This window comes from Gracilinanus agilis, chromosome 6, assembly GCF_016433145.1.
Source record: "Gracilinanus agilis isolate LMUSP501 chromosome 6, AgileGrace, whole genome shotgun sequence".
In the NCBI taxonomy this organism is placed as follows: domain Eukaryota; kingdom Metazoa; phylum Chordata; class Mammalia; order Didelphimorphia; family Didelphidae; genus Gracilinanus; species Gracilinanus agilis.
Window position 1 is genome coordinate 271,900,930 of NC_058135.1, and position 10,806 is coordinate 271,911,735.

At 55.5% G+C, this 10,806-nt stretch overlaps 1 protein-coding gene across 2 annotated transcripts in view; it reads right to left on the bottom strand.

Moving 5' to 3' along the window:
• Positions 1 to 1,989: 1,989 nt before the first annotated feature.
• The window catches only part of PACSIN3 (protein kinase C and casein kinase substrate in neurons 3), a 13,896-nt gene continuing 5,079 nt past the window's right edge, over positions 1,990 to 10,806 (bottom strand). The window contains exons 1-11 of one of the 2 annotated variants that reach the window (XM_044682225.1): positions 10,690 to 10,708; positions 6,257 to 6,330; positions 5,903 to 5,997; positions 5,386 to 5,542; positions 5,043 to 5,278; positions 4,787 to 4,942; positions 4,165 to 4,340; positions 3,845 to 3,965; positions 3,586 to 3,722; positions 2,952 to 3,073; positions 1,990 to 2,455 (exon numbers count right to left, since the gene is read on the bottom strand). In XM_044682225.1, coding sequence (XP_044538160.1) covers positions 2,340 to 2,455; positions 2,952 to 3,073; positions 3,586 to 3,722; positions 3,845 to 3,965; positions 4,165 to 4,340; positions 4,787 to 4,942; positions 5,043 to 5,278; positions 5,386 to 5,542; positions 5,903 to 5,956 — 1,275 coding nt within the window. In that variant the 5' untranslated portion in view covers positions 5,957 to 5,997; positions 6,257 to 6,330; positions 10,690 to 10,708 and the 3' untranslated portion in view covers positions 1,990 to 2,339. Of the gene's footprint in view, positions 2,456 to 2,951; positions 3,074 to 3,585; positions 3,723 to 3,844; positions 3,966 to 4,164; positions 4,341 to 4,786; positions 4,943 to 5,042; positions 5,279 to 5,385; positions 5,543 to 5,902; positions 5,998 to 6,256; positions 6,331 to 10,689; positions 10,709 to 10,806 lie in introns of those variants that run through there. The other variant, XM_044682224.1, reaches the window with a different exon arrangement.

Below are 10,806 nucleotides of genomic sequence, written 5' to 3' on the forward strand. Positions count from 1 at the left end.
AATATTTGTTGTCTCCTTCATTAGACTGAGTTCTTGGAGGGCAGGAACTGTCCTTTGCTATATTTATTGACTAATAGATAAGGAAACTGAGGCCCCAAAGCAATCTTATCACCTCTAAATCTTCTCCAGACTAAATTATTTCTATTTTCTCTAGGTGATCTACCAGTCTGCCCAAGATTAGTGATCTTCTTGGGATACACCCCTCAGAACAGAAAACCTAGGGCCCACGTCCCCTAGGACTTCTGAAGTTCAGCCTTCTTCCCTTCAGTTAGGTCACTCCTCAGAGGCTGAGGGCCCACCAGAGCCTCAGGGATCCCAAAGAAAGTACTAGGGCTTTAGGACCAAGTTTTATACAGCCTTTAGTAACTCCAAACTCTCCCTGAGGGGAAGACTTTCACCCCTCATTTAGAACTAGAAAGGACTTTGTAATCCAACCCTTTACTTTTATGGTAAAAGGCAACTTGGGTGCTTCAGGGAAAGGCCCTAGATTTGGAGTCAAAGAACTCTGGCAAATCAATCACTTCTCAGCTTCAGTCTTCTCATTTGTAAAATGGAGGGATTAGCCTTGATGAGTTCTCCTCTGGAGAGTTCCAGGTGTTGTGATTCTTAGGAATCCAAGAAACTGAAGGCCTAGGCTCTGAGCTCAGGATTCTTGTTTCCAGGCCTGGGTCTTCCACAAACTGGCTGGGTAACTTTGGGCAATCTTGGGGTCCAAGAACTTCAAAGGTCACTGCATCTAACCCCATCATTTTACAGATGTAGAAACTGGCAGCGAGAAAACTTATGGAGTTTTTCCAAGGCGCCCCCCCCCCTCTCCTCTCACTGCAATCCATGCTCTCTCCAACATATTACACAACCATCAAGCTAGGTAAGAAGGCCAGATGATCTCCAAAGGTCTGTTTGGCTTCTAATATTCTATGAGGAAACAGTATGGGCAAGTGGGAAGAACACTGGATTGGAATCCCTATGGGCTCTGGCCTGTTGTTCTAGGCCTAGATTAGAGAGTGAAGAGGCCCAAGAGTTCATCTGTATGAGAGGGTTGGATAAAATGACTTCTAATGTTCTATGGGGTCATGGCGTAATGGATAGAACACCAAGCCTACGGTTGGCAAGACCCAAGTTCAAATCCAGCCTCAGACACTTAGCTGGATGACCTCAAATGAGTCACTGAACTCTTTGTCTACCTCACTTTTCTCATCTGTTAAATGAGCTGGAGAAGGAACCGGCAAACCACCACCCCAGTGGGGACACAAAGAGCCAGACATGACTAAACAACATTCTCTGAGGCAGCGTTACAGGGATTTGGGTTTGAATCCTGCCGCTGCCTCTTAGTCACCAGGTGATCTGAGACATGTATTCTTTATGTCTCACTGCAGGCTGTGGGGGTACACCAGAGCAGGGGGTCCCACTCCAAAAGGGATCCTTGCAGTTGCACAGACTTAGAAAACCACAAACGAACATTTCGGTAGTTCAGTTGTGTCTGACTCTTCATGACCTCCCTTGGCAAAGATTCTCCTGGAACAGCTTATATTACAGTGAGGAAACTGAGGCCAATAGGGTTCAGTGACTTGCCCAGGGTCACACAGCTAGTGTTTGAAGCCAGATGTGAACTTGATCTTCTCGACTTCAGGCATGGCACATTCTATGCATGGTGCCACCCACTCAGCTGCCCAAAATTAACATTATCTATGTTGTATTTTTATTTATTTTGTTAAAACATTGCCCAGTTGCAGCTTAATCTTGTCCAGCAGGCACCAAGTTGCAGGCAGTGACACACCTGCCCTAGAGGACCTCAGAGGTCCCCCTACATCTTGCTCTGGGGCTGTAATCCTGCCTTCAAAGACTCCAGAGAGGCCCCCCAGTCTTCCCCCTCCCCTCTGAGCTCTGGCTCATCCTGGGTGCCATCCACCCTCTGGTGCCAGTCCAGGAATGCTCAGATCCCATGGGGACAAGGGCTGGGCAGAAGGAAGCTAGTCGATGACTTCTACCTCAGTTGTTTCTCAGGTTTAATGCACATTAGGAACAAGCCATAGTTAAAGGGGAGGAAGGCCACGCCACCAGAACTACCCCACCCCCTTGGCACAGGGAACCCCTGGGCCCAGGTGGCTCAGCTCTGAGAGCTACAGGGAGAAGGTGGGAGGCCCAGAGCCTCTTACTCGGCCCCAGGTTGGAACCCTTCCCTCCAGTAGTCTCCCCCTTCCCACCAGGACGCCGCAGCTCCCTGACACAGGAGAAAGATGATGATTTGGGCTTTGGGAGCTGCCCCCATAGTTGATCATGGGGGGGGGGGGGAGCTCTGATCCAGGGTGGGCAGAGAGGGAAGACGGCAGAGACTGCCATCAGGCCCCGACACACTCCACATAGTTCGCAGGGTACAGGCCAATGCGCCCACTCTGTAGCTGGCCCTGGCACCAGCCCTGTTCATCTTCGTCGCTCATCTTTAGCAGCTCCTCACCTGGAGAGAAATCACGGCGTCACCGGGCATCGCTGCGCCCAGACCTCCTGCCTCTCCCCGTCCTACCCCAGCTTCAGGGTAGGCACCCGGGTAAAGCCTACGGACCCTTCTCAAAATAATGACTTTAAAGGCATAAAATAAAATGCAGAGGATTACTAAGGAAACACACTGAAATAGTTATCAAGATATTTTTTTTAAAAAGAATTTCTCAGATCCCAGAGTAAAGAACCCCTGATCTAGCCAGAAACCCAGAGTAATGCGCCTGGCAGCCTTCCTGAGAGCCCCACTCCACCCCGGGGCCAGGCGGGCAAAAAAGCCCAACGGGGAGCTGGGGGGCCAGCGGAGGGGGCTGGGGAGGCCATCAAGCGGCTCATCTCTCCCCCCCAGGGGCTCGATGAGTCTTGGGGCAGACATTTTCCCTTTCTCCATCCCCTTACCAGTACCGGGGTGCGTGGGGGGCGGGGGGTGCTGAAGAAATGGGAAAGCATCATCCTACCTGCTCTGAAACTCAGCTCATCCGCTTCCTGGCCTGCGTAATCGTACAGCGCCCGCACCCGGATCCCCATGGCACCCTTCCGGGGACTCTCGTCGTCTGACCACTCTTCATCCTGCCCGTTCCTGCAGGGGGACAGGAAGCACATGAGGCTAACCCTGGAGGCTACTAGGATTGGGGGGCAGAGAGAGAGGCTTCAGGTCACCTCTACACCTGGCCCAATCCTCGGAAGGATCAGGGAGTGAAGGCCGTGGAGGAAGTCCTGGACACCTAAAGCACTGCAGGATTCACCACAGAGGCCCAGAGAGGGAAATGATTTGCTCAGGCTCAGAGACTAAGTATCTGAGGCTAGATTTGAACCCAGGACTCTTCCCAAGCTCTAACCACCATACCACACTGCCTCTCCTTTCCCTTGGGAAAAACGTTCCCCACCTCCCCGAGGGTGCTTCTCCTGTCCCTGGGCCACATCCATCGGAGCGGGAACCACACGTTCCCTGCCAGCCTCCCCACCTCGCAGCAGGGGCCCAGCGGGGCCGATGGCATCGTCCACCCTCCCTGGGAACTGGCTTTCCATCGAGTACGGGTGCAGGTCCAAGGCTGGCCGGCCCACCCCCACCCCCACTCCCTGCCCTCTCACCCCGAGGTTGCCGGGGACTGCTGGGCGGGCAAAGAGCCATCCCTCGTGGGCACGATGCTGGTCAACGTCACTTCATCTGGGTTCCGGCTGCCCTTCTCCTTCCGGCTAATTGTCCGCTGAGTGTCCAGAGACCACTCCTGCAGGGCGGCAAAGGGAAGGGGGCTCTCCAGCCTGGGGCCAGGAGGCCCTCTGGGCAGGGTCCCTCCGGGGGAGAAGAGGAGGAGAGCCCGTCCAGCCCCGGCACCCGAGACATGCCCACCTCAAACTGCGGCCAGTTCATGGCCATGCCTGGCCCGTGGGTGCTGCGCCACCAGCGTAGGTCCTCCTCGTCGTTGGCAGCCAGGATGCCCTGATGCAGGTCCCGGTGGAGCTGCTGGAACCTGCGGGCCCAAGTCACAGCCCTCAGGATGCCCCCCAAATGGCCTAGATGCCAAGCCCCGCCCCCTCCCACCAGGCCTCCCAACCCCATTCTACCACGAGGCCCCGAGGGGATGGGAAGGCAGACAAGCAGAGGCTTCGGGCACGGCCCCTCCCCCCTCTGGGCCTCAGTTTCCCCATCTGTGAGATGGAGTCCCGCACCTGTCATTGGCAGAGAGGTCGAGATGCTGGTGGAAAGTCAGCAGCATGTCTTTGAAGAAGAGAAGGCGCTGCCGCTCCGCCGTCTGGCAGCCCTCGAACACTTGCTCCATGTCCTCCATGTAGCGGGGGGTGTAGCGGTGAAGCTCCGCCAGCGTCTGCTCATACTGCCCTTTCGTCTGGGAGGCCGGGAGGGAGCCAGTCAGCGGCCCTGCCTGGGCCCACCTCCCCTCGGCTCCTTCCCCCCAGGGCCCGAGACTTCATCCGTAGAATCTCGTCTCTTTGGACTGATCCCTGGACAGCTCCCTGCCCCCCTTTCCGGGATCCAGGGGGCAGCTGGGCGACTCGGTGGATGCAGAGCCAGGCCTGGAGATGGGAGGCCTTTGGGCGCAAATCGGGCCTCGGACTGCCTTAGCTGTGTGGCCCTGGACAAGTCACTTCACTCCCACTGCCTACCCTTACTGCTTTTCTGCTTGGAACTGATACTTAGTATTAATTCGAAGCTAGAAGGTAAGGTGGACTTTGTTTTTAATAAAGATACAAAAACCAGTCAGAAAAGCACGGGTTCCGCTCGGGCCCTCCCCAGACCGAGAGCTGGGCCCCGGACGACCCCGACAGAGGGTACCTTCTCGGCCTCCTTGGCACAACGCTCCACGCGCTCTTGTAGCTTCCGCAGCTGGTCCTGGGACACAGAATTGTCAGCCCTGGCGTGGCTCTCCCGGGTCTGCGCCGTTTTCTCCTCCTTCCGGGCCGAGTGGTAGCTCTTCTTGGAGGCCTCCGCCTGCATGGGGTGGGCATGAAGCTCCAGACTCTGCCCGTCTCCGCCGGCTCTCCCAGGGTGCTGGCCTCCCTCCGCCCAGCTAGACCACCTCCGGCCTCACCTCCTTCAGCCTCTTCACCCAGGGCTTCTGAGCTTTTCGGAAGCCGTCTTCTGCCGCCCGACTCTCCCGGAAGCCTCCTAGGACAGGCCGGTGGAAGGCTTCCCGCTGCCAGGCCCGAACCCGCTCACTGTCCTCTCCGTGCAGCTTATCTCGCACCTCTAGGTGCAGAGCACTCAGCCTCTCTGCCGCCGTCAGGAAGGCATGCCAGGCCTTCTCCAGGGTGCCGTACTGAGGCCCTGCAGAGAAGGGAGGCCGGCTCAGGGGCTGCCGGCTTCCTTGTGCCCCTAGGGGCCCATCGACCCACCCACAAGCATTTATCGAGCGGGCGCAGGAGCCCTCCTACCCTTCTCCACGGCCCCTCTCCACTTGCGGGCCCAGTCAGCCAGCTGCTGGGCATAAGCCTTCTCGATCCGGGCTCGCTCCTGAAAACAGCTGACCAGGTCCCCGCAGAGCCGATGGCCGTCTTCCACACGCTGGACCGTCCGTTTATAGTTCCCAGCCTAGAGAAGGAAGAGACCCTGTTTGGACTAGACACAAAAGCTCCTCGAGCCATGACTCGCTCCGGGGGAGACGACGTCAGAAGCCCCAAGAAGCTGTGCTTAGGAGGAAAGGGTAGGTCGAGAGCCGCCTCGGGCCCTGTCCGGTCCAATCCGACCTCTCTGCACAATTAAGCAAACCAAGGGCCGGGAAAGTCAACTGACTCGCCCCAGACAGCTCAGGTAGAAAGGGCCAGAATGGAGATTCAACCCCCGGGCCTCTGGGATTCCTCCTCCTTTCCTGACCCTAAGAATTCAGACCGCCATTGGACCAATGCCCTCCCGCTCCCCCTGAGCTCCAAACCACCGTCCGGAGTCTCTCACCTCCCAGAAACTGCCCCCAGGGATCTCCCCGGCCGCGTCATCCTCCGGAGCCATCGTGTCACCGCAGCACAGAATGGTGGCGGCTTCCCAGGCAGCTGCAGAGGGCAGGCACGGTCAGTGGGTGCTGCCTTGCCCCAGGGAGGGGCAAATTTGGCCAGAGACGCACATTCTAGGCTATAAAAAGTTCCTAGCCCCAACGCTAGAGGAGCTGAGGGTGACCAGGATGGTGAGAGAGAGAGAGAGACAAGGAGGAAGGCCTTCTCCATACCCCAAACCCTCCCCCCATTCTCCCTGTTCCAAATCCACATCTTCTCCCCCATTCCTTACTCTGCTTCCAATCACCACCCCACGTACCTGGGGCCTCGAGATGGTAACCAGGGGCCTTCGGAAGCTGTTACTCCAAGTTCCCACGTTGTCTCCTCCTTAATCTGAAAGAGAGGGAGGGGAGGTAGAAGGGACGAGCAGTCAGGGGCAGTGCCCAGCTCCCCTGATGGAGCAGCTGCTGTCAGAAGGGCCAGATTCCAGCAAGGGGAATGCCATCCAGGTCACACGATCTGGCTAGGGATTAGATGGCAGGGCAGGGCGGGGTGGGGGAAGCTGGCCAGAGGGCCCCAACTCCCCCATTTCCAAAGGGCCCAACAGAGAGAGGGCTCTTTCCTAAGCCACAGGTCTCCCAGTCCCTCTCAAAACATCCACAGAGAGTCACTAGTTTCAGCAGCACCAAGAATTCTGCCAATGAGGGTGCCATCTTCCCCATGGCAGCTCTACAAATTCCCTGAGAAATAGGATAGTATTTTAGAAGAAAAAATACTGTGCCAGGGACAGAGACCCGAGTTCTAGGCTTGCCTATGTCACTAGCTTGATAATAATAATGTTTTAGATTTTGCAATACTTTTTTTTAAACTCCTACCTTCTGTCTTAGAATCAATTCTAAATATTGGTTGCAAGGCAGAAGAGCAGGAAGGGCTAGGCAATGGGGGTTAAGTGACTTGCCCAGGGTCACACAGCTAGGAAGTGTCTGAGGCCATATTTGAACTCAGGACCTCCTGGCTCTATCCACTGAGCCACCTAGCTGCCCTTATGGTACTCTTTGTATGTTTTTATCTGAAGAAAACACATAATTTATCACTTGTTTATTTGGGTATATGATTTGTGATTTTGGTTTTATAAGATTATTCACTTACAAAAAGGACTAAGACGGAAATAGGATTTGAGTGATAATACATGTATAACCCAGTAGAATTGCTTGTCAACTCAGGGGAGGGGGAGGGAGGAGGGAAGGAGACAAAATGAATCACAACCTCGGAAAACTTATGTGGAAATTTGTTACTGGGATAAAATAAAGAAAAAATCTTTAAAAAATTGATCTCATTTGATCCTTATAACAGTCACTGTCTTACAGAGGAGAAAACTGAAGCAAACAGAAGTTAAGTGACTTGCCCAAGCTCTCACACAGCTTATAGATGTCTAAGGCAGGATTTGAACTCTGGTCTTCCTTATCTAAAATCCAGGGCCCCTACCCACTAAGTTATTTCCCTATCTAAATCACCTCAGGTAAGTCATTTAAGCTCTTTCTCAGTCTTCAGTTTCTTCATTTGTAAAATGGGATATCATTGACCTTGCATATTTCACAGATTTACCAAATGACAAATGGATGTGAAAAATACTTAGAAAAGTCTAAATAATAATGGATCAAAATCATGACAACCCATTTTATAGATAAGGCTGAGAAAGATTAAGTGACTTACCCAGAGCAAGACTGTGAGTAAGAGGCAGACTTTGAACCCAAGTCCTCCTGACTCTGAGATGAGTCTCTAGCCCCTATGCCAGACCCAACAGTACTTTATCACTTCTCCCTCCAGGACAGAGTTCACCATTTCCTTTCTGTTTGGGGGCCTGGGCTCACAGGCAGCCCCTACCCTTAGTCCTCGATGGAAGAGAATCTTTCCAGTCTGGGGGCACTCATAGTCTCGAGGCCCACAACAGAGCACAAAAGCAGCAAGAAAGTGGCCAGTCAGAGCACGCCTGCCCCTAAACCAAAGACCAAGGGCTTGGCGAGAAGAGAACCTCCTGTGCCCTCATTCAGGTCCCGGAAAGTGCATCAATGGAATGGAATCCCAGGCCACTGGAGACTTAGACCTAGCAGGGACCTCTGGAGCGATCTAATCCAACCTCCTCATTTTACAGATAAAGAAACTGAGACTTCTGGGGGTTAAATGACTCGGCCGAGGTCACATACCTTGGTATAGTAAGTGGCAGGGCTGGGATCTGGACCCAGGTCCTTTCACTCCCAGCCAGGCCTCTTTCCTACACCAAGGTCATAGAAAACCAGAGAAACCTGTCTGTCTGAGAGTCAGGACAAAGTGACAGCTCTTTGTCTTCTAGCAGAGGCCTGTCGCCTTCAGGAAACCCAGTTCCTGAGTGGGCAGGCACAGAAGGGGAGGGAGGGCCTTAGGACTTGCCCTGGCCCTAGGCTGGGGGGTTCTAGGAACAGATCTCCTTAGGTGTGGGCAGCGCCGGGGGTCGCTGATGGACACAACCTGATTTATCTCAGGACCGGAGCAGGAATGAGAAGACAGAAGTCAGAGGGTTTGTCCCCAAGTCCACGGCCACCCAAGTGACAGAAGGGGGAAGCATTCTGTGACTGCACCTACAAACCAACCCAGGCTGGGCATCATGGAGAGCCAAGATCCCATTCTCTCCCACCGGGGAGCAGGCCAAGGCAGGGCAGAGGCAGCCAAGATGGCTTGCAGACCCCAGTGAGAGCATTCCTGCTCTCTCAGGGCATTTCCAGGGAGGAATGCCCACTCACTAGGCCAAGAGGGCCACAAAGTCCCCCTTTTACCAGTGGCCAAAAAAACAGAAACAACTGATCTAGGGAGCAGCCCCAGAAGCCCCCTGGCCATGTTTCTTTTGGCCCCCCTGAGAGTGATCTCTGGATCCCCAGGACTACCTCATAAGGCCCCACCTTTTGAGAGACAGAGAGGTCAGGAATACCTTCCTAACCCAGAAATTAAGAGAGGAGCAGTGAGTTCTCCAAGGCCAGGCTATGCCTTGGGGCTAAAGATAATTACAGAATTTTTTATTTGGAAAAGACCTCTTGCGCAGTCATGTCTGACCCATGGACCACGGCTATTCATGGGGTTTTCTTGGCAAGGATACTGGAGCAGTTGGCCATTTCTTTCTCTAGTGGATCCTTTAGGCAGGCAACTGGAGAAGAAGTGACTTGCCCAAGGTCACACAGCTAGGAAGTGTCCGAGACCAGAGCTGAACCTGGATCTTCCTGACTCTGGGCCCATCTGGCTGCTTCCTGGACCTCCATACCCCAAAAGGAATCACCATTCTAGCATGCTCTCCCATCAGTCATCTAAATGGTCTGAATGCAAACCCCTGCTTGGCATTTAAGACCGCCCCAACCTGGGGTCGGCTACCTTTCCTGCTCTATGACCCACCATCCTGCTCACGGGGCCCCTGCTGTCTCCTTGGTCTGTCTGGGCCTCCTGGCTGCCCTCCCCCTTCACCCCTGCATTCAGACACTCAGTTCCCTTCACACCTCAGCTCTCCGAATTGCTCATACTTTCCTCCCCACTGACTTTATGTGGATCTGGTAAATATTGTTGTATGTACAGGGTGTCTCCCCCTAAAAGCATCTGAATTCCTTGGGGACGGGGATCCAGAGAACAATTTGTCCCCTTACCTCCCCCCCACCCAGAGCTTAGCCCACTGATTAATTAGTATATTAAGGTGCACCCACAGCTGCATTCACACCTTGGACCAGGCAAGGGGCAGAAAGAGCCTCTGCTCCACTGTGGGTGGAGGGCCAGTCCTGCCCCTCCATGGCCTGGTTCCCCATCCTTTACCGCTGTGACAGGGTGCCTGAGGAGGCCTCTGGAGGGAGCCACCCCTGCTCTGCTCCCCCTCCCCCTCCCCAGAACAGAGCCTGCTGTGTGCTCCAGGGCTGGCACAGCTCCCTCTGGCCTCCCAGAGCAAACACTCAGCCCAAAGCCCAGGGCACTGCCAGGGCCACAAAGCCCCTCTTTTACCCTGTGGTCAAAAAATGGAAACAATTGATCTAGGGAGCTGCCCCTGGAAACCCCCTGCCATGACCTCTGGATCCCCTACCCACCTGATAGAACCCCCTCCACCTCCGGCAATAAGTAAAGGGCTCTTCCCCCTCCCCAGTGGGTAGACCTGAGGCCCTGGCAATCTGGTTCCCCAGCTGAAGACACCTCAGCAGGGCATGGCAGTGCCTCACCATTTGGATGGCCAGAAGCCAAGGGGCACGGGTGAAGCTGGCACCCACTCCCTGTGCCCCCCATGAAAGCGCAGGGTATTTCTGGCGTCCTGGGCAGGGCCTAACCCTCTGTGGGGTGGAAGGCTCCGCAAGGAACCTGAGCTGGGGCCTAGAGGGCTCCGACCTTTGAGGCCCCTGGCCCGGAGAGTTCCAGCTGCCCTGCCAATCTGGCAAGGTTGGCCTCATTTGCAGTCTTGAGTCACAGCTTCTCCTCCCTCCAGCTGGGGGGAGGGGGCTGGGCTTGCCCAGTGGGAGTGGGGGGCGGGTCCCCCCTCGGGATCAGGCTCCCTGGCCTCTCACCGGGTCCCCCCCACCCCAGGCGGCCAGGCTTGCCTTCCTAGGGCCCGCCAGGCGAGCAGCAAGCCCCGGCATGCCAGGAACGGTGGCGGCACGGACCGAGCGGGGGGTGGGGGGGGCGCGGGGAAGGCTTTGGGGGGCAGAGGGCAAGGGCTCAGGGAGGGGCAAAACAAAGGGCTGCTTCAGGAAACCCAACCTGGCTCAGCGACGCTGCCCCGGGAGGCCCCGGCTCTGCCCTGATGCCTCCATGCCTCAAAGACCCCGCGGAATGGAGCCGGCCGGGCCAGCGGGCTCCTGAGGTGTGCGGTGGGGG